The 23,706-nt window shown below is 44.8% G+C and overlaps 1 protein-coding gene across 1 annotated transcript in view; it reads left to right on the forward strand.

Moving 5' to 3' along the window:
* Positions 1-246: 246 nt before the first annotated feature.
* TMEM26 (transmembrane protein 26) overlaps positions 247-23,706 on the forward strand; it is a 159,009-nt gene continuing 135,549 nt past the window's right edge. The window contains exon 1 of the mRNA XM_077258783.1: positions 247-600. Within this exon, the coding sequence (XP_077114898.1) occupies positions 410-600 (191 nt within the window). The 5' untranslated portion in view covers positions 247-409. The remainder of the gene's footprint in view (positions 601-23,706) is intronic.

The following is a 23,706-nucleotide window of genomic DNA, read 5'->3' on the forward strand; positions in this document are numbered from 1 at the left end:
ATAGGAAAAACTGATATTCCACAAACAAGTATCCAAAAACTAAAATTCTAAGCTTTAGATATTTTAGGATTAGAAAAGAAGAAAAAGGGTCCTGTTCATATGTAGCATCTAGTGAAATTGAAGGAGGTGTAATCACCAATAACTCTAGAAGACTCATTCTGAATTTTTTCTCCCTATAAACTGCTCAGCTTGGGATGAGTTCAGCAGGCGCATAAGTTCAGGAAGTCTGGAGGAGGGGCGGTGTAAGAGCTGCTATAGGCTTCTTTGTTGCAAGAGAGGAAAGAGCATCTCACACAGAAACACATCACATATCTACAGAGTAACTTTCCTGTCCTCTCTGAAAATTTCACTGGAGAGGCAGAAAAAGGAGACATTTTATAGGATTTACAAAGGAACAATCTTTAGGATCATGGAACTCAAAGTCTTGCTTAATGCAGTTCTAACTAGACTCCTATTCATGCTTCACTCTGTAGTTGGAGTTTGGAGAGTTACTGTGCTAAAAAATGACAATATATACTGGTTGCTAGCTCTTGTGAACCTCTTACTATGTATTGAGATGGTGCTGACTCTAAAACTTAAGAAAGGAAAGGGGCTTAAATGGTAAGTGAGTCTCTATACATTTTATTATTTCCATCATCTTTGGTGCATTTCCTTTTAATCAGCTTTGCTAATACCTTAGTCTGTTGTATCATGTTGTCATGACATCTATGTGGATTTGCAAATGTCACAATCTAATGATCAATTATGAAACATACTTGAAATGATGCTGCCACTGAGGCGCTTTCCGAAATGAATGGAACTGATACAGTGTCAAACACGACCTCTCTAACTCTAAAAAGTTAACTTGTAGTTAGCTTAGAAAGTTATTTTCTATTAATGTATGGAGAAGTGCATCAATGCAAAATAATGTACAGCTCTACGAGCGGCGCTATGGTTATCGGATGTGGAAGAGCTGAGTTTATTGCTTGGCATAATGTATCATATCAACATTTGCATTGGACTGCAGATAAACCTATTACATTATTGTAGTAGGAAGTACAAATAATGAATCCTTAAAATGTTAATTGACAAATTCAGGTCTGATGCCACTGTATGAAATGTATTCCCAGTATTGCAACTGCATCAATAATGTAAATACAATTCTTGGCAGTATATATGAACAAATACTCCTCATGGCACAAGGCCAGGTAATTTTCTTTCCATAAGAGGATCTGTCAGCTTTCTTGACATGTCTGTATAACAAATAATTGTATCCTCTATAGTATACCAATATTGGAGCATTTTCTCATAGAGTTCAATATTGTGCTGTTCTTCTCATATTCCTCGAAGTTTATGAAAAAATTCACACCTGGGTGTTACCGGTAATTTTTGGTAGAGTGTTTCTGCACATTCTGACATTATCCATTCAGTGCTGACTGTGTCTAGATATACCAATGTGACAAGTGGAATTGTAACTCCTAGTTGTCAATGTATTAAAATCAAGTATCAAACCGGAAGAACAGAGGACCCATAAAGCACAAAACTTAAGGAAAAAGTGGATTTTTCCTCCATTGGGAATATAAGTATTTAAAGATGCACTCCCATCAAATTTTTTATCCACTTAATGTATTGCAGTCATCATATTATATAGCCCTGTGTACTAAATTACTAATTTTGCTGTTCTAACCAGTTAATTCTTCTCTTTTCCATTAGGTCTATGACATCATGTGATTAAAAAAAGACTAATTTAATCCTTCTAGGTTTTATGTAGAAACAGGGAGTCTATTTTCCTTACATGAGTCATCATTAGAACTACAATCCTACATCAATGCAAAGTCCCTAGCAGCAGAGCTCCACCTCCTCTTCAACTCCTGACCCAAATGTTCCACCCCCCTGCCAGGGACCTTGCAAGGTTATATAGTTGTAGTTCTAATGATGACTCATGCAGGTAAAAGAGATTTCTTGTCTCTACATAGAGCTTAGAAGGATTCAGCTAGTCTATATTTAATCACATGATGTCATAGACCTAATAGAAAAGAGAAGAATTAACTGTGTACAAGAGCAAAATAAGCAATTGTAAGTACACCGTGCTATATAATATGATTGCAATAGATTACGAGTATAAAAACTTTGATGTGTTTTCTTTAAACGGTGACAGCTCCTGTTTAAACCTAAGCTGCTTCTTGTGGTCTGAATGAAATGTTCTAGACTATGGTTAAGGAAAAGATTGATTCTAGACTATTGTCCAGGAAGAGTTTGATTACAGACTATGCTTCAGGGAAAGTTTGATTCTAGACTGTTCTCTGGGGAAAGTGAGATTCTAGACTATGCTCCAGGAAAAGTTTTATGGATATGCTTTCCAGGAAAAATTTGATGTGCCTGGACAAGTACCTGATTAATTATGCTTCCGACATTATAATGGTTTATTATGGGTGAGAAATAAGATAGATGCAATGTAAATGAAGTAATGTTTAGCTTAGAGTTCTGAGACATGAAGAACAGTCACGTGTTGATTGTCATGACTATAAACAGAAAAGCTGTGTGCTCTTGTTATTTTGGGACAGTCACAGCTCTGTGTGCTAGGTAGGCTTACATTTATTTAGGGCTTCTCCCATAATTTTCTTTGAAAATACCCTAGACAAGTCTGGTGGCTTTTTTTGCATCCCTTGGTACACAGCTTCTAAGACATATGCTCTGCGAGTTTCTGAAGTTTTTTGGATCATATAGAATAAACCTTTGAGACTGTTAATACAAGGTCACTAGTGAAGGTTTATAGCGCTTTATTGAAGCTTACTCAATGAAAGTGTCTCAAAAGGACATTTGTCTCACTGAATACCACGCCGTGACACACTTGAGTAGATGAATACTTGGAGCTGGCTCGGTTGAGTACCGTACAGTCATTTTAATTTGGAAAGTGCTGATTGATTGCTTGCAACAAGTACCATCTTATTCCATATATTTAAAAACAACATATTCAGCATTTGCACTGACCACAAGCACATTTTTATAATTTTAGCAGTAAGTCATTAATTTTCTGCTCAGCTCCAGCATTGTGGGCCTTTTCACAGCTCTTAGATACGACAATGCTTCTATTCATGCAATGCGCCTTTCTGACTATATTTTACATTGGTTTTATAAAAAGCAGCTGCAATGGCACGTCGCCACCATGTCACATTGTGGATGATAATAAATCTTTTGCATTCACTTTGCGGACAGTTGCACTCATATATACAAATATCTATGAATTCTTTACACAGAGTTTTGACGGGTGTAAAGAGCAGAATGCATTGTTCTACGGGGGCTTAGCTTTATAGTGTGCATTGGTCCCAATCATAGTGGGTGTCTCTATATCACCCATAGATCTCCTTTAGATGGGAATGGAGATATAAGGGCAAATGTGTCCATGTATTCTTGACCCCCTCAACCAGGTGTAATTGGGGTCATGGGAACCCTTTTCTCAACATGAGAGGTGAGACCTGCATCTATTGGATATTTATATCATAATTGTCTTTTATTGTCCTTTCCAACTGAAACCTTTACACCTATCCTCTATATAGGTCATAAATGTCCAACATATGGTGGGACTTTGGCCTATTAATAGTTCTACAGCCCCTTTTACCTCTTAAAGTACTCTCATTATTCAATGGATTGATGGTTGCATAATTTCTAGTAAATGTTATCTCTCTTTGATATGTAATAGGTAAATAACTGTGTACAGTTTTGCACATATTGATGAATGGACCACATAAAAGGGGCAATCTGCTGATTTTTAGACTGGCATCTCATGATACAGCTGCTGCATGTTACCTGCAAACATGTAGGCTCATTCACTCTTTCAGATAGACATGGCTGTGCTACTGCATGCGGTGTGTGAACGCAGCCTAAGCATTCCCTTACTATTACCTGTTGTCATGCATTGTGGTCTAGAATCTCTATGATAACAGCTTCCAGTGCAGATTGCCAATGTAGCTCACTAGTTCATCTTGTATAGGCTGTTTTTACAATTTCCCTTCTAAAAATATCTTAATGCACTGAAAGCATGCTATATACATTCATAAATATTTCACAAAGTATAACAAGATAAGCCCAGACTCCGCAAGTCCCCCTCTGTCCATCCATACATCTATCCGTCCATTATATCTCATTTAGTCATGGGCAGTAAATGAGGATACATTTATCATACATAAACATCACCAGAATTATCCACAGTGCTCTCATACCATATGCAGATTGACTTCCTCTTAATCGTTCCTTCAGCTTCACACAAGAAAAAAATAATTTTATTTCATTCTTCAAGAGACTTGTAATTACCAAAGAAGGATAATGTGTGTTATCAGCTTTCATCAGCTCTTCCCATCTCCACTTTTGGCTAGACCCGCAGACGTAAAGATGCTTGGACGGTTGACTCATTGCTTATATCATGTCTTTTTACCTGGCCGTGTGAAATTGTGCACAACACATAATAACTTTTTCTCAATGCTTTAATAGACAGTTGTGTATACAAAGTAATGGTCAGTATTAGTATTTGTTTTACTATTGTTCTTCTGGCTTTACAGGTCCTTCTCAAAAAATTAGCATATAGTGTTAAATTTCATTATTTACCATAATGTAATGATTACAATTAAACTTTCATATATTATAGATTCATTATCCACCAACTGAAATTTGTCAGGTCTTTTATTGTTTTAATACTGATGATTTTGGCATACAACTCCTGATAACCCAAAAAACCTGTCTCAATAAATTAGCATATTTCACCCGTCCAATCAAATAAAAGTGTTTTTTAATAACAAACAAAAAAACCATCAAATAATAATGTTCAGTTATGCACTCAATACTTGGTCGGGAATCCTTTGGCAGAAATGACTGCTTCAATGCGGCGTGGCATGGAGGCAATCAGCCTGTGACACTGCTGAGATGTTATGGAGGCCCAGGATGCTTCAATAGCGGCCTTAAGCTCATCCAGAGTGTTGGGTCTTGCGTCTCTCAACTTTCTCTTCACAATATCCCACAGATTCTCTATGGGGTTCAGGTCAGGAGAGTTGGCAGGCCAATTGAGCACAGTAATACCATGGTCAGTAAACCATTTACCAGTGGTTTTGGCACTGTGAGCAGGTGCCAGGAAGCATGAAGTGCTCCAAAATCTCCTGATAGCTAGCTGCATTGACCCTGCCCTTGATGAAACACAGTGGACCAACACCAGCAGCTGACATGGCACCCCACACCACTGACTGTGGGTACTTGACACTGGACTTCAGGCATTTTGGCATTTCATTCTCCCCAGTCTTCCTCCAGACTCTGGCACCTTGATTTCCGAATGACATGCAAAATTTGCTTTCATCAGAAAAAAGTACTTGGGACCACTTAGCAACAGTCCAGTGCTGCTTCTCTGTAGCCCAGGTCAGGTGCTTCTGCCGCTGTTTATGGTTCAAAAGTGGCTTTACCTGGGGAATGCGGCACCTGTAGCCCATTTCCTGCACACGCCTGTGCACGGTGGCTCTGGATGTTTCCACACCAGACTCAGTCCACTGCTTCCTCAGGTTCCCCAAGGTCTGGAATCGGTCCTTCTCCACAATCTTCCTCAGGGTCCGGTCACCTCTTCTCGTTGTACAGCGTTTTCTGCCACATTGTTTCCTTCCAACAGACTTACCATTGAGGTGCCTTGATACAGCACTCTGGGAACAGCCTATTTGTTGAGAAATTTCTTTCTGGGTCTTACCCTCTTGCTTGAGGGTGTCAATGATGGCCTTCTTGACATCTGTCATGTCGCTAGTCTTACCCATGATGGGGGTTTTGAGTAATGAACCAGGCAGGGAGTTTTTAAAAGCCTCAGGTATCTTTTGCATGTGTTTAGAGTTAATTAGTTGATTCAGAAGATTAGGGTAATAGGTCGTTTAGAGAACCTTTTCTTGATATGCTAATTTATTGAGACAGGTTTTTTGGGTTATCAGGAGTTGTAGGCCAAAATCATCAGTATTAAAACAATAAAAGACCTGACAAATTTCAGTTGGTGGATAATGAATCTATAATATATGAAAGTTTAATTGTAATCATTACATTATGGTAAATAATGAAATTTAACACTATATGCTAATTTTTTGAGAAGGACCTGTATAGAATCTTACTTATGATGTTACTTTGTGCATTAGATCTTGCTGGATTCTCCCTAAAACTGTCTCTCATGCAAATAGTAGGATCAGTTTATAAATGGTTTACTATTTTACCCTCTTTAGTACATCCTAACTCTTCATAACAATCACTTTCCTAATATACTTTCATTACCTGCACTTCTTCTATCAGAGCATTTCTACAGTATATATGTTACACTAGACGGTGGCCCGATTCTAACACATCGGGTATTCTAGAATATGCATGTCCACGTAGTATATTGCCCAGTGACATAGTATATTGCCCAGTGACGTAGTATATTGCACAGCCACGTAGTATATTGCCCAGTTACGTAGCATATTGCCCAGTGACATAGTATATTGCCCAGTTACGTAGTATACAGCACAGAGCCACGTAGTATATTGCCCAGCCGCATAGTGTTAGGGGTCAAGTTCCCGCTTCTGCACAGGGAATCTCGGGTCGTCTCTGCTGCGGTCTCCCATTCTTCTCCTGCCGCAGTGGAGTCTGCTCAGCGGAGACGTCGGTCCCAGCGTCTTGCTCAGTCCCACTCTGTACAAAGAGTTACTGCTGCTTCTCCGGCTTCTGCCATTGAAGTCAGTGCTGGGCGGCGGCGAACAGACGCTTCTGGGACTAAGTCCTGCTTTTCTCGTTCTGAGCATGCCCTGAGTGAGATCTCTCAGTGGAGATCGAGGGTCACATGGTCAGACACTGCAGCTAAGTCCATTGGTCCTTTCAGGAAGGTCCTTTAAGTGCAAAGGCTAAGTCTTGCTTTGCACACACTGTGCATGCCCAGGGCAAGATCTCTCAGTGGAGATTTAGGGTCACATGCTCTGGTATGACAGTCTCTCATTGGTCCTTTTAGGAAGATCTTTTACTTGCTGCAGCTGTATAAGGCTCGCATGGCGCACGGCCATGCGCTAGTGTACATTTGTATACGTGTGTTTGTTGTGAGTGCAAGTCGTTCATTAAATACCCCTACCCTATTGTATGAAAGATCGCGTAAGGTGTATGGCTGCTACCTAGCGCCCGACTAAGCACTCCACGTGTTACACACGAGTCAGCGTCTATCGCTGTGACCGCCAGTGCGGCACCACGCGCCAGTGGTGCGCTTCCTAACCCACATCCGGGTACTAGTGGTGTCTGCCAGCACGGCACAGTTCGCACTTCGGTGCTCTTACTATACCTACACATCCAGTTGCGGTGTGGTGAGCAAGTTGTCTGTACGGACTTCTACCCTGAGTCTTGGGATTGAGTTTGCCGACTCCTTGCTTGCACTCATTTGTGCGGTATTGCGGACTTGTGGCTTAGCAGGGTTCACTTCCACCGCCATGTAGCGCCGCCATTTGCTAGCAGCGGGTTTTCACCTGCACGGTGGACCCCGGACTGCGAACGCACCAATATTATTACATCTTCTACTTGGTGCGTTCCGCCAGTCCTAACAGAACACTAGCGCCAGGGTCTGGCTAGTAAATGGCGGACGATCACCGTTTACAGCGGTACATCCAGCAGCTGGAGGGAAGGTTGGCGGCTCTTGAGCGTTCAACTTCGGCTGTGGATGTCACTGCTGTCGCTGTTCAGGCTGCAAGTGTAGCCGCAGCCAGTTTGTCCGCTGCCACCCCTGCCCCGACTTTATCCCGTCTCCCGCTTCCCGACAAGTTTGCTGGTGACAGTAAGCAATGTCGCGGATTCGTGAGCCAGTGCTCCATACACCTTGAGCTCCTGGCATCACGTTTCCCTACGGAACGGGCGAAAGTGGGATTTATTCTATCTTTCCTGTCGGGCAGGACGTTGGAGTGGGCAACGCCACTTTGGGAGCGTGATGATCATGTGGTACAGAATGCTCCTCTCTTTCTGGATGCACTGAAGCAGGTCTTTTTAGGACCTCGTGTTACCCACGATACCGCGCTCCAGTTGTTGACTATTACTCAGGGCTCGTCCGTGGTCAGCCAGTTTGCCATCCAGTTCCAGACTCTAGCTTCAGAGTTAGAGTGGCCAGTAGGGTTGAGCGACTTTCATTTTTTTAAGATCGAGTAGGGTTTTGGGAAACCCGATTTTGTCCAGAGTCGAGTCGAGTGCAGTCGGCCGATTATCGCTAAAAGTCGGGGATCGACCGAAACACGAAACCCAATGCAAGTCAATGGGGAAGCATAGTCGGCAGTGAGTGGAGGCCAGGAAAACACCTACAGTGCCCATTTTAATGCCAAAAACATCCATTCTTGTTTCTGAAGCTTGCCAATCTTAATTAACTGTATAATAATAGTTGGGCATAGGGAATTGGGGGAAAGTTGTGGGGGGAGTAGGGCTGGCTCAAGTTTTTCGTGGGCCCAGGAAATGCGGACTACGTCACGGCGGTGTTGCAGGGAAAGGTAAGTATTTAAAAGTTGCAAGTGCTGTGATCCTGAGCAAGCAGGGGGGGGCCCACTCGTTCGCATTGCCACTGGCACAGGGCCCCTCAAAGTACGGCGGTGTGTTTGCATGGCGGGGGCGCCTCCCACCAGCAGCGACACTTTTGCGTACTCTGAGGGGCCCTGTGCCAGTGACGTCGCCAACGAGTATGCCCCCCCACCTGATGAAGGTACCTGCACTTTCATCTGCACCTTCCTCTTTGTCCCTGTGTAAGGTGGTATAACATGCGGGAAGGGGAACCTTACTTTCAGCAGGGACAGATTCTGGCTGTGTAGAGTACAAGGGGAATGTAGTGGTCTAGGTCAATGTACCAGCAGACTCATTTAGCAGTGGCTGGGCAATGGGCAGGATGAGGAGGAAACAGATATAGGGCCAAAGAATAAAGTAGGCTACATGCAGTTCAAAATTGGTAACAGGACTAAACAGGCGGCATTGCTTTGTTCAGTGGAGTAGCAAACCCAAGAGCAGCAGACACTGTTTCAAGGGCCTAACCACACTAGTAGGCCAAATGCAGTTTAATATCTGATAGTATAGGGCGAAAGCCAGAATGTGGAAGCTCAGCTTTGTTCAGTTGAGGACAACACCAGGGAGGGGCAGACACCTTTAGTAGGCCGGAAAAGCCTATTGCATTTTTTAAAATGGTAATTTGGAGCAGAAGGTTGAAGCTCAGCTTTATTTAGTTGAGGACAACACCAGGGAGGGGCAGAAGCCGTTAGTAGGCCCTAACCACCATTTTTTTTTTTTAAACCACTTAATGAGAGCCGGAAGGTTGAAGCTCAGCTTTATTTAGTTGAGGACAACACCAGGGAGGGGCAGAAGCCGTTAGTAGGCCCTAACCACCATTTTTTTTTTTAAAACCACTTAATGAGAGCCGGAAGGTTGAAGCTCAGCTTTATTTAGTTGAGGACAACACCAGGCAGGGGCACACAGACAGACACCTTTAGTAGGCCGGAAAAGCCTATTGCATTTTTCAAAATGGTAATTTGGAGCAGAAGGTTGAAGCTCAGCTTTATTTAGTTGAGGGCAACACCAGGGAGGGGCAGAAGCCATTAGTAGGCCCTAACCAAAGTTGAAGGCCAAATGCAGTTTAATTTCTGATACTATAGGCCGAAAGCCAGAAGGTGGAAGCTCCAATTTAGACAGTGGAGGACAATTTGAATTAGGGACTGCAGACAGACTTAGTAGGCTGTCCCCTGTGGACCATGCATCCACCACATTAACCCATTGCGCCGTAATGGACACGTAATCTTCCGTGGCCATGCCTACAGGTCCATGCGTCTGTTGTCAGGTGCACCTTTGTACTCACAGATTGCCAGAGTGCATGGACAATGCGGTCTTCTACATGCTGGTGGAGGGTTGGGATGGCTTTTCTCGCAAAAGAAGTGTCGACTGGTTAGCTTGTAGCGTGGTACAGCGTAGTCCATCATGGCCTTATTAATAGTAAATAAAATATATAACTAGGCTCTATGAACTTTTAAATAGGTTCCAGGGGTACACGGGCAGCATTGGTGTGGTCAGTGGAGGAGTATTGCAAGTAGGGGCTGCAGACAGGCTATCAAAGGCCTAAAATAACAAACAGTAGGCAGTCATGGCAGTTTTACATCGGTTACATGGATACACAGGCAGGCACTCCAGGCAGCATTGTGGTCAGTGGAGGAGTATTGCAAGTAGGGGCCGCAGACAGGCTATCAAAGGCCTAAAATAACAAACAATAGGCTCATTGCAGTTTTACAGCGGTTACATGGATAGACGGGCAGGCAGCTTGGTGGTGAGTGGAGGAGTATTTAAAGTAGGGACCGCAGACAGGCTATCAAAGGCCTAACATAACAAACAATAGGCTCATGGCAGTTTTACAGCGGTTACATGGATACACGGGCAGGCAGCTTGGTGGTGAGTGGAGGAGTATTTAAAGTAGGGACCGCAGACAGGCTATCAAAGGCCTAACATAACAAACAATAGGCTCATGGCAGTTTTACAGCGGTTACATGGATACACGGGCAGGCAACTTGGTGGTGGTGAGTGGAGGAGTATTTAAAGTAGGGACCGCAGACAGGCTATCAAAGGCCTAAAATAACAAACAATAGGCTCATGGCAGTTTTACAGCGGTTACATGGATACACGGGCAGGCAGCTTGGTGGTGGTGAGTGGAGGAGTATTTAAAGTAGGGACCGCAGACAGGCTATCAAAGGCCTAAAATAACAAACAATAGGCTTATGGCAGTTTTACAGCGGTTACATGGATACACGGGCAGGCAGCTTGGTGGTCAGTGGAGGAGTATTTAAAGTAGGGACCGCAGACAGGCTATCAAAGGCCTAAAATAACAAACAATAGGCTCATGGCAGTTTTACAGCGGTTACATGGATACACGGGCAGGCAGCTTGGTGGTGGTGAGTGGAGGAGTATTTAAAGTAGGGACCGCAGACAGGCTATCAAAGGCCTAACATAACAAACAATAGGCTCATGGCAGTTTTACAGCGGTTACATGGATACACGGGCAGGCAGCTTGGTGGTGAGTGGAGGAGTATTTAAAGTAGGGACCGCAGACAGGCTATCAAAGGCCTAAAATAACAAACAATAGGCTCATGGCAGTTTTACAGTGGTTACATGGATACACGGGCAGGCAACTTGGTGGTGGTGAGTGGAGGAGTATTTAAAGTAGGGACCGCAGACAGGCTATCAAAGGCCTAAAATAACAAACAATAGGCTCATGGCAGTTTTACAGCGGTTACATGGATACACGGGCAGGTAGCTTGGTGGTGGTGAGTGGAGGAGTATTTAAAGTAGGGACCGCAGACAGGCTATCAAAGGCCTAAAATAACAAACAATAGGCTTATGGCAGTTTTACAGCGGTTACATGGATACACGGGCAGGCAGCTTGGTGGTCAGTGGAGGAGTATTTAAAGTAGGGACCGCAGACAGGCTATCAAAGGCCTAAAATAACAAACAATAGGCTCATGGCAGTTTTACAGCGGTTACATGGATACACGGGCAGGCAGCTTGGTGGTGGTGAGTGGAGGAGTATTTAAAGTAGGGACCGCAGACAGGCTATCAAAGGCCTAAAATAACAAACAATAGGCTTATGGCAGTTTTACAGCGGTTACATGGATACACGGGCAGGCAGCTTGGTGGTCAGTGGAGGAGTATTTAAAGTAGGGACCGCAGACAGGCTATCAAAGGCCTAAAATAACAAACAATAGGCTCATGGCAGTTTTACAGCGGTTACATGGATACACGGGCAGGCAGCTTGGTGGTGGTGAGTGGAGGAGTATTTAAAGTAGGGACCGCAGACAGGCTATCAAAGGCCTAAAATAACAAACAATAGGCTTATGGCAGTTTTACAGCGGTTACATGGATACACGGGCAGGCAGCTTGGTGGTCAGTGGAGGAGTATTTAAAGTAGGGACCGCAGACAGGCTATCAAAGGCCTAAAATAACAAACAATAGGCTTATGGCAGTTTTACAGCGGTTACATGGATACACGGGCAGGCAGCTTGGTGGTGAGTGGAGGAGTATTTAAAGTAGGGACCGCAGACAGGCTATCAAAGGCCTAACATAACAAACAATAGGCTCATGGCAGTTTTACAGCGGTTACATGGATACACGGGCAGGCAACTTGGTGGTGGTGAGTGGAGGAGTATTTAAAGTAGGGACCGCAGACAGGCTATCAAAGGCCTAAAATAACAAACAATAGGCTCATGGCAGTTTTACAGCGGTTACATGGATACACGGGCAGGCAGCTTGGTGGTCAGTGGAGGAGTATTTAAAGTAGGGACCGCAGACAGGCTATCAAAGGCCTAAAATAACAAACAATAGGCTCATGGCAGCTTTACAGCGGTTACATGGATACACAGGCAGCTTGGTGGTGAGTGGAGGAGTAGTGCAAGGAGTGTCTGTCCCAGTACTCCCAAAATATAAATAGATGTTAATGTCTCGCAAAACAACCACAACAAAAAAAAAGGTGGCATACTTAGGTACAGGGGTGGGCTCATCTACTGAGTTTCTGACATAGTAATTTGGCAGTAACTATTTAATGGTGCCAATATAGGACACAGACACAGACTACTTTAAGTTGCATCATAGATGTCTACAAATTTGTATTGTCAGTGCCAGACATTGAATGATGTCAGCGAATAGACTAAAGATTGGTGGAGCTGTGCGACATAATTTTGGACGTGGTAGAGCACATTTTGAGCTGGGGTAGGGGGGAACTCTCTTGAGGCCGGCGGGACCGCCCCAGGGCCCCTCATGTTACAACGGTGTGTCTGACGTTGGGTGCGCACCACCACCGCCAGAGACACTACATTGTACTATGAGGGACCCAGTAGCAATGCCGTCAACCAAAAGCGAGCACACCCACCTCTTCAGACAAACAGCAGTCTCACGGGTGCTTGCGCCAAGTCGCGATACCACGGCCCCGTGTGGGGAGTTTTGCCATTTAGGGAGGTGTAAACATGTCGTATGCTGTACAATCAGCTGCAGCAAATTAGACATTAGAAAAGTAATTCACAGGCAAGAGCTTTTCATAGGAAAGCTAGGTGTCGGCCGGGCAAGGTGGGGCAAAAGATTTCGAAATCCAGTTGTGGTTCATTTTAATGAATGTTAGATCGTCAACATTTTGGGTAGCCAGACGAGTCCTTTTTTCGGTTAATATTGAACCTGCAGCACTGAATACTCTTTCTGATAGGACACTTGCTGCCGGGCAAGCAAGCTCCTGCAATGCATATTCTGCCAATTCTGGCCAGGTGTCTAATTTGGAGGCCCAGTAATCAAATGGGAATGACGGTTGAGGGAGAACATCGATAAGGGATGAAAAATAGTTAGTAACCATACTGGACAAATGTTGTCTCCTGTCACTTTCAATTGATGCAGCAGTACCTGTCCTGTCTGCGGTCATAGCAAAATCACTCCACAACCTGGTCAGAAAACCCCTCTGTCCAACGCCACTTCTGATGTGTGCACCCCTAACACTCCTAGTCTGCTGCCCCCTGGAGCTCGTGTGAGAACGATCTCGTGCGCTGTGTGCTGGGAATGCCTGAAGCAAACGGTCAACAAGAGTTGATTGTTTGGTTGCTAATATTAGTTCCAAGTTCTCATGTGGCATAATATTTTGCAATTTGCCTTTATAGCGTGGATCAAGGAGGCAGGCCAACCAGTAATCGTCATCGTTCATCATTTTCGTAATGCGTGTGTCCCTTTTTAGGATACGTAAGGCATAATCCGCCATGTGGGCCAAAGTTCCAGTTGTCAAATCTCCGGTTGTGATTGGTTGAGGGGCAGTTGCAGGCAAATCTACGTCACTTGTGTCCCTCAAAAAACCAGAACCCGGCCGTGACACGCAACCAATTTCCTGTGCCCCCGGGAAAGGTTCGGCATTAAAAATATACTCATCCCCATCATCCTCCTCGTCCTCCACCTCCTCTTCGCCCGCTACCTCGTCCTGTACACTGCCCTGACCAGACAATGGCTGACTGTCATCAAGGCTTTCCTCTTCCTCTGGTGCAGACGCCTGCTCCTTTATGTGCGTCAAACTTTGCATCAGCAGACGCATTAGGGGGATGCTCATGCTTATTACGGCGTTGTCTGCACTAACCAGCCGTGTGCATTCCTCAAAACACTGAAGGACTTGACACATGTCTTGTATCTTAGACCACTGCACACCTGACAACTCCATGTCTGCCATCCTACTGCCTGCCCGTGTATCCTCCCACAAATAAATAACAGCACGCCTCTGTTCGCACAGTCTCTGAAGCATGTGCAGTGTTGAGTTCCACCTTGTTGCAACGTCTATGATTAGGCGATGCTGGGGAAGGTTCAAAGACCGCTGATAGGTCTGCATACGGCTGGCGTGTACAGGCGAACGTCGGATATGTGAGCAAAGTGCACGCACTTTGAGGAGCAGGTCGGAGAACCCAGGATAAATTTTCAATAAGCACTGCACCACCAGGTTTAAGGTGTGAGCCAGGCAAGGAATGTGTTTCAGTTGGGAAAGGGAGATGGCAGCCATGAAATTCCTTCCGTTATCACTCACTACCTTGCCTGCCTCAAGATCTACTGTGCCCAGCCACGACTGCGTTTCTTGTTGCAAGAACTCGGACAGAACTTCCGCGGTGTGTCTGTTGTCGCCCAAGCACTTCATAGCCAATACAGCCTGCTGACGCTTGGCAGTAGCTGGCCCATAATGGGACAACTGGTGTGCAACAGTGTCATCTGCCGATGGAGTGGTTGGCAGACTGCGTTCTGTGGAAGAGCTGTAGCTTCTGCAGGAGGACGAGGAGGAGGAGGAGGAGGGGGTGCGAACGCCTACAGCCAACTGTTTCCTAGACCGTGGGCTAGGCACAACTGTCCCTAAATTGATGTCGCCTGTGGACCCTGCATCCACCACATTCACCCAGTGTGCCGTGATGGACACATAACGTCCCTGGCCATGCCTACTGGTCCATGCATCTGTAGTCAGGTGCACCTTTGTACTCACAGATTGCCTGAGTGCATGGACGATGCGCTGTTTAACATGCTGGTGCAGGGCTGGGATGGCTTTTCTGGAAAAAAAGTGTCGACTGGGTAGCTCGTATCGTGGTTCAGCGTACTCCATCAGGGCTTTGAAAGCTTCGCTTTCAACTAACCGGTAGGGCATCATCTCTAACGAGATTAGTCTAGCTATGTGGGCGTTAAAACCCTGTGTACGCGGATGCGAGGATAAGTACTTCCTTTTTCTAACCAGAGTCTCATGTAGGGTGAGCTGGACTGGAGAGCTGGAGATCGTGGAACTTTCGGGTGTGCCGGTGTACATGGCAGACTGAGAGACGGTTGGAGACGGTATTGTTTCCGCCGGTGCCCTAGATGCAATATTTCCTCCTACAAAACTGGTGATTCCCTGACCCTGACTGCTTTTGGCTGGCAAAGAAACCTGCACAGATACTGCCGGTGGTGCGGAAAATGGTGGCCTTACAGTGACGGAAGGGATGTTGCGTTGCTGACTAGCTTCATTGGCCGAGGGTGCTACAACCTTGAGGGACGTTTGGTAGTTAGTCCAGGCTTGAAAATGCATGGTGGTTAAGTGTCTATGCATGCAACTAGTATTTAGACTTTTCAGATTCTGACCTCTGCTTAAGCTAGTTGAACATTTTTGACAGATGACTTTGCGCTGATCAGTTGGATGTTGTTTAAAAAAATGCCAGACTGCACTCTTCCTAGACTCGGATCCCTTTTCAGGGATTGCAGACTGAGCTTTAACCGGATGGCCACGCTGTGCTCCAACAGGTTTTGGCTTTGACACGCGTTTTGGGCCAGATACGGGCCCGGCAGATGGAACCTGTTGCGATGTTGATGCCTGCTGCGGCCCCTCCTCCACCTCCGCTTCTGAACTACTGCCGCCTGCACCCTGTTCCCCCAATGGCTGCCAATCGGGGTCAATAACTGGGTCATCTATTACCTCCTCTTCGAGCTCGTGTGCAACTTCGTCTGTGTCACTGTGTCGGTCGGTGGTATAGCGTTCGTGGCGGGGCAACATAGTCTCATCAGGGTCTGATTGTGGATCTGTACCCTGAGAGGGCAATGTGGTGGTCTGAGTCAAAGGAGCAGCATAGTACTCTGGCTGTGGCTGTGCATCAGTGCACTCCATGTCAGAATATACTTGTAATGGGCATGGCCTGTTAAATGTTTCACTTTCTAAGCCAGGGACGGTATGTGTAAAGAGCTCCATGGAGTGACCCGTTGTGTCGCCTGCTGCATCCTTCTCTCTTGTTGTAGTTTTTGCTGAGGAGGACAAGGAAGCGACTTGTCCCTGACCGTGAACATCCACAAGCGACGCGCTGCTTTTACATTTACCAGTTTCGGAAGAGGAGGCAAAAGAGCTAGAGGCTGAGTCTGCAATGTAAGCCAAAACTTGCTGTTGCTGCTCCGCCTTTAAAAGCGGTTTTCCTACTCCCAGAAAATAGAGCGTTCGAGGCCTTGTGTAGCCTGACGATGAAACTGGCTCCACAGCTCCAGACTTAGGTGGAATATTTTTATCCCCACGACCACCTGATGCTCCACTACCACTACCATCATTACCAGCTGACAATGAACGCCCACGACGACCTCTTGCACCAGACTTCCTCATTGTTTTAAAATCTTAACCAAAGTAACTTTATTTGTTGCTGTCAAACAACTTACACGGTGAGCTATAACTTCAGTATGATTTCAATATCCCTTAACAGGTTGGTGAGACCACAAGGAAAATCAGGCACAATGTTACACACTCTGTTTTCTGTGGCACAAAATCACAGAGATGACACACACGCAGGACTGTCACTCAAGCACTAATGTCAATATTAATCTCCCACCTAATTTATGTATTTTTTTTTTTCAGGGAGACTTTAGAAACCAAATAATAAGAAAAAAAATAAATAAATAGGCTTTCTATAGCCCACTGAATGAGAGATAGCACACACAGCAGTGGCACACAAGCCCTGACTGAGGCCAATATTTTTCTCCCACTGATTGATGTAGTGTTTTTGTGTTGAGGTAGATTTTTGAACACAAATCAAGGAAAAAAAAAAAAAAGCTTTCTATGGCCCACTGAATGAGAGAGGTGGCACACCCAGGAGTCAAGACTGGCACACAAGCTGAAAGGGCAATATTACTCTCCCACTGTTTTTTTATGTATTTTTTGTTTTTTAAGGGAGACTTTAGAAACCCAATAATATTTAAAAAAAAAAATAAATAGGCTTTCTATGGCCCACTGAATGAGAGGGAGAGAGGTGGCACACCCAGGAGTCAAGACTGGCACACAAGCTGAAAGGGCAATATTACTCTCCCACTGTTTTTTTAGGTTTTTTTTTTTTTTTTCAGGGAGACTTTAGAAACCAAATAATATTAAAAAAAAAAAAAAAAAAATAGGCTTTCTATGGCCCACTGAATGAGAGATAGCACACACAGCAGTGGCACACAAGCCCTGACTGAGGCCAATATTTTTCTCCCACTGATTGATGTAGTGTTTTTGTGTTGAGGTAGATTTTAGAACACAAATCACGGAAAAAATAAATAGGCTTTCTATGGCCCACTCAGTGAGAGATGGCACACACAGGGATGGCACTGTAGCAGAAATGCCAATCTTAATCTCCCACAAAAAAAAACAAAACAAAAAAAAAAACTGTCCTACAATTACTATCTCCCTGCAGTAATGTAAGCCAGGTATGGCAGGCAGCAATAGGAGTGGACTGATGCACAAATTAAATAAAAAGTGTGGACAAACAAAAAAGATAGCTGTGCAGAAAGGAAGGAACAAGAGGATATGTGCTTTGAAAAAAGCAGTTGGTTTCCACAGTGGCGTACACACAGCAATACAGCTATCACGGAGCCTTCTAGGGCAGCCCAATGAGCTACAGCGCTGAGGGGAAAAAAAAAAAAAAATAGCTTCCACAGTCCCTGCACACCGAAGGTGGTGTTGGACAGTGGAAATCGCTGCAGCACAAGCGGTTTGGTGGTTAGTGGACCCTGCCTAACGCTCTCCCTGCTTCTGACGAAGCGGCAGCAACCTGTCCCTAAGCTCAGATCAGCAGCAGTAAGATGGCGGTCGGCGGGAACGCCCCTTTATAGCCCCTGTGACGCCGCAGACAGCAAGCCAATCACTGAAATGCCCTTCTCTAAGATGGTGGGGACCAGGATCTATGTCATCACGCTGCCCACACTCTGCGTTCACCTTCATTGGCTGAGAAATGGCGCTTTTCGCGTCATTGAAACGCGACTTTGGCGCGAAAGTCGCGTACCGCATGGCCGACAAGCACAGGGGTCGGATCGGGTTTCATGAGACGCCGACTTAGCCAAAAGTCGGCGACTTTTGAAAATGATCGACCCGTTTCGCTCAACCCTAGTGGCCAGACAAAGTTCTAATTCCGGTGTTCTGGAAGGGACTGGCAGACCACGTGAAGGATGCCTTGGCCACCAGGGAGATACCCGCCACACTGGAGGAGCTAATTTCTGTATCTACCCGCATTGATCTCCGTTTTCATGAGCGGAGGTTAGAACGGACCCAGTGTAGGCAGAGGTTTCGGCTGGCTCCCACCTTCGCCAGACCTATTGAGTCTCCTGTTTTGGTGTCCGACTCCCATGAGGCCATGGAGGTTTCTCGAGCGGGACCTAAGTCTCAGGCCGCTCGAGTATCCGTGGTTTGCAAGTATTGTCATCAACTAGGACATTACGCCAATAAATGTCCACGGCGATCGGGAAACGATCGCATCTAGTAACCATTGGGGGAGGTTCACTAGACACGGCTACATTTTCCTCCAAACTGTCCTTTAAAGGGACAATCCTGTTAGGCTCTTCCACTCTAACAGTTGAGATTTGTGTGGATTCAGGAGCAGAGGGGAATTTTATGTCCTCTGCTTTTGCTTTGCGCCACGCTATACCATTAGTTATGCTCGCCAAACCTGTAACAGTTAGAGTTGTGAATGGGACCACACTTCCACTGCAAATCACACACCAGACTGTCCCTTTCTCGCTGTCCATGTCCCCTTCCCACCAGGAGATTATTTCCCTTCTTGTCCTTCCCGAGGGAATGGATGAGATTTTACTGGGAATACCCTGGCTCCGTTTCCACTCTCCACATATTGAGTGGTCCTCAGGGACAATATTGGGTTGGAGTAAGGCTTGTATGGGCAGGTGTGTGAGTGAGTGTGTACAGGTTTCTTCTACCGAAGTACCCGCAGACCTTTCTTCTCTTCCCAAATGTTATTGGTGCTATGTAGACGTATTCTCTAAAAAGGCAGCTGAGACTCTACCGCCTCATCGCCCCTACGACTGTCCTATTGACCTCTTGCCTGGAGCTGAACCTCCTCGGGGAAGGGTATATCCCCTCTCTCTCCCTGAGACAGAGGCTATGTCTCAATACATCCAGGAGAATTTGGCAAGAGGATTCATTAGGAAGTCAGTGTCTCCTGCAGGGGCGGGATTCTTCTTCGTACAGAAGAAGAACGGGGAATTACGTCCTTGCATCGATTACAGGGGTCTTAATGCCATCACCATTAAGAATAAATACCCTTTGCCCCTGATTTCTGAGCTCTTTGACAGGCTAAGGGGAGCAAAGGTTTTCACCAAACTAGATCTGCGGGTGCCTACAACCTGATTCGCATCCGTGAGGGATGGGCACTATGAGTATCTGGTGATGCCCTTTGGTCTCTGTAATGCCCCAGCCATTTTTCAGGACTTTGTCAACGATATCTTCCGGGATATGCTTTCCACCTCGGTCGTAGTCTATCTGGATGATATTCTCATCTTCTCTCCAGATATTGACTCCCACCGGAGAGATGTAGGCAGAGTCTTCGAACTCTTACGGGCGAATTCCCTTTATGCAAAGTTGGAGAAGAAGAATCCCTGGGCTATATCATCTCCACCCAGGGATTGGCTATGGATCCTGCCAAACTACAGGCTGTGATGGACTGGCAAGAACCCCATTCTCTTAAAGTGGTGCAGCGCTTTATGGGGTTCATTAACCCCTTCATGACCCAGCCTATTTTGACCTTAATGACCTGGTCATTTTTTGCAATTCTGACTAGTGTCCCTTTATGAGGTAATAACTCAGGAACGCTTCAACGGATCCTAGCGGTTCTGAGATTGTTTTTTCGTGACATAATGGGCTTCATGTTAGTGGTAAAGTTAGGTCGATAATTTCTGAGTTTATTTCTGAAAAAAATGGAAATTTGGCGAAAAATTTTGAAAATTTCGCAATTTTCACATTTTGAGATTTTATTCTGTTAAACCAGAGAGTTATGTGACACAAAATAGTTAATAAATAACATTTCCCACATGTCTAATTTACATCAGCACAATTTTGGAAACAAAATTTTTTTTTGCTAGGAAGTTATAAGGGTTAAAATTTGACCAGTGATTTCTCATTTTTACAACAAAATTTACAAAACCATTTTTTTTAGGGACCACCTCACATTTGAAGTCAGTTTGAGGGTTCTATATGGCTGAAAATACCCAAAAGTGACAACATTCTAAAAACGTCACCCCTCAAGGTGCTCAAAACCACATTCAAGAAGTTTATTAACCCTTCAGGTGTTTCACAGCAGCAGAAACAACATGGAAGGAAAAAATGAACATTTAACTTTTTAGTCACAAAAATGATCTTTTAGTAACAATTTTTTTATTTTCCCAAGGGTAAAAGGAAAAACTGGACCACGAAAGTTGTTGACCAATTTGTCCTGAGTAGGCTGATATCTCATATGTGGGGTTAAACCACTGTTTGGGTGCACGGCAGGGCTCGGAAGGGAAGGAGCGCCATTTGATTTTTTGAATGAAAAATTGGCTCCAATCGTTAGCGGACACCATGTCGCCTTTGGAGAGCCCCCGTGTGCCTAAACATTAGAGCTCCCCCACAAGTGACCCCATTTTGGAAACTAGACCTCCCAAGGAACCTATCTAGAAGCATAGTGAGCACTTTAAACCCCCAGGTGCTTCACAAATTGATCCGTAAAAATGAAAAAGTACTTTTTTTTCACAAAAAAAATATTTTAGCCTCAATTTTTTCATTTTCGCATGGGCAGCAGGATAAAATGAATCCTAAAATTTGTTGCGCAATTTCTCCTGAGTACACCGATACCTCACATGTGGGGGTAAACCACTGTTTGGGCACATGGTAAGGCTCGGAAGGGAAGGAGCGCCATTTGACTTTTTGAATGAAAAATTTTCTTCATCGTTAGCGGACACCATGTCGCGTTTGGAAAGCCCCTGTGTGCCTAAACTTTGGAACTCCCCTACAAGTGACACCATTTTGGAAACTAGACCCCCCAAGGAACTTATCTAGATGCATAGTGAGCACTTTAAACCCCCAGGTGCTTCACAGAAGTTTATAATGCAGATCCGTGAAAATAAAAAATAATTTTTCTTTTCTCAAAAATGATTTTTTAGCCCACAATTTTTTATTTTCCCAAGGGTAACAGGAGAAATTGGACTGCAAACGTTGTTGTCAAGTTTCTCCTGAGTATGCTGATACCCCATATGTGGGGGTAAACCACTGTTTGGGCACACGTCGGGGTTCGGAAGGGAAGTAGTGACGTTTTGAAATGCAGACTTTGATGGAATGCTCTGCTGGCGTCACGTTGCGTTTGCAGAGCCCCTGATGTGCCTTAACAGTAGAAACTCCCCACAAGTGACCCCATTTTGGAAACTAGAACCCCAAGGGAACTTATCTAGATGTGAGGTGAGCACTTTAAACCCCCAGGTGCTTCACAGAAGTTTATAACGCAGAGCCGTGAAAATAATAAATGTGTTTTCTTTCCTCAAAAATATTTTTTTAGCCCAGAATTTTTAAATTTTCCCAAGGGTAACAGGAGAAATTTGACCACAAGAGTTGTTGTCCAGTTTCTCCTGAGTACGCTGATACCCCATATGTAGGGGTAAACCACTGTTTGGGCACACGTTGGGGTTCGGAAAGGAAGTAGTAATGTTTTGAAATGCAGACTTTGTTGGAATGGTCTGCGGGCATCATGTTACGTTTGCAGAGCCTCTGATGTGCCTAAACAGTAGAAACCCCCCAGAAGTGACCCCATTTTGGAAACTAGACCCCCTAAGGAACTTATCTAGATATGTGGTGAGCACTTTGAACCCCCAAGTGCTTCATAGAAGTTTACAACGCAGAGCCGTGAAAATAAAAAATCATTTTTCTTTCCTCAAAAATGATGTTTTAGCAAGCAATTTTTTATTTTCACAAGGGTAACAGGAGAAATTGGACCCCAAAAGTTGTTGCCCAGTTTGTCTTGAGTACACTGATACCCCATATGTGGGGGTAAACCACTGTTTGGGCACACGTCGGGGTTTGGAAGGGAAGTAGTGACGTTTTGAAATGCAGACTTTGATGGAATGCTCTGCTGGCGTCACGTTGCGTTTGCAGAGCCCCTGATGTGCCTTAACAGTAGAAACTCCCCACAAGTGACCCCATTTTGGAAACTAGAACCCCAAGGGAACTTATCTAGATGTGAGGTGAGCACTTTAAACCCCCAGGTGCTTCACAGAAGTTTATAACGCAGAGCCGTGAAAATAATAAATGTGTTTTCTTTCCTCAAAAATATTTTTTTAGCCCAGAATTTTTAAATTTTCCCAAGGGTAACAGGAGAAATTTGACCACAAGAGTTGTTGTCCAGTTTCTCCTGAGTACGCTGATACCCCATATGTAGGGGTAAACCACTGTTTGGGCACACGTTGGGGTTCGGAAAGGAAGTAGTAACGTTTTGAAATGCAGACTTTGTTGGAATGGTCTGCGGGCATCATGTTACGTTTGCAGAGCCTCTGATGTGCCTAAACAGTAGAAACCCCCCAGAAGTGACCCCATTTTGGAAACTAGACCCCCCAAGGAACTTATCTAGATGTGTGGTGAGCACTTTGAACCCCCAAGTGCTTCATAGAAGTTTACAACGCAGAGCCGTGAAAATAAAAAATCATTTTTCTTTCCTCAAAAATGATGTTTTAGCAAGCAATTTTTTATTTTCACAAGGGTAACAGGAGAAATTGGACCCCAAAAGTTGTTGCCCAGTTTGTCCTGAGTACACTGATACCCCATATGTGGGGGTAAACCACTGTTTGGGCACACGTCGGGGTTCGGAAGGGAAGTAGTGACGTTTTGAAATGCAGACTTTGATGGAATGCTCTGCTGGCGTCACGTTGCGTTTGCAGAGCCCCTGATGTGCCTTAACAGTAGAAACTCCCCACAAGTGACCCCATTTTGGAAACTAGAACCCCAAGGGAACTTATCTAGATGTGAGGTGAGCACTTTAAACCCCCAGGTGCTTCACAGAAGTTTATAACGCAGAGCCGTGAAAATAATAAATGTGTTTTCTTTCCTCAAAAATATTTTTTTAGCCCAGAATTTTTAAATTTTCCCAAGGGTAACAGGAGAAATTTGACCACAAGAGTTGTTGTCCAGTTTCTCCTGAGTACGCTGATACCCCATATGTAGGGGTAAACCACTGTTTGGGCACACGTTGGGGTTCGGAAAGGAAGTAGTAACGTTTTGAAATGCAGACTTTGTTGGAATGGTCTGCGGGCATCATGTTACGTTTGCAGAGCCTCTGATGTGCCTAAACAGTAGAAACCCCCCAGAAGTGACCCCATTTTGGAAACTAGACCCCCCAAGGAACTTATCTAGATGTGTGGTGAGCACTTTGAACCCCCAAGTGCTTCATAGAAGTTTACAACGCAGAGCCGTGAAAATAAAAA

The sequence above is a fragment of the Ranitomeya variabilis genome, chromosome 4, assembly GCF_051348905.1.
Source record: "Ranitomeya variabilis isolate aRanVar5 chromosome 4, aRanVar5.hap1, whole genome shotgun sequence".
NCBI lineage: Eukaryota > Metazoa > Chordata > Amphibia > Anura > Dendrobatidae > Ranitomeya > Ranitomeya variabilis.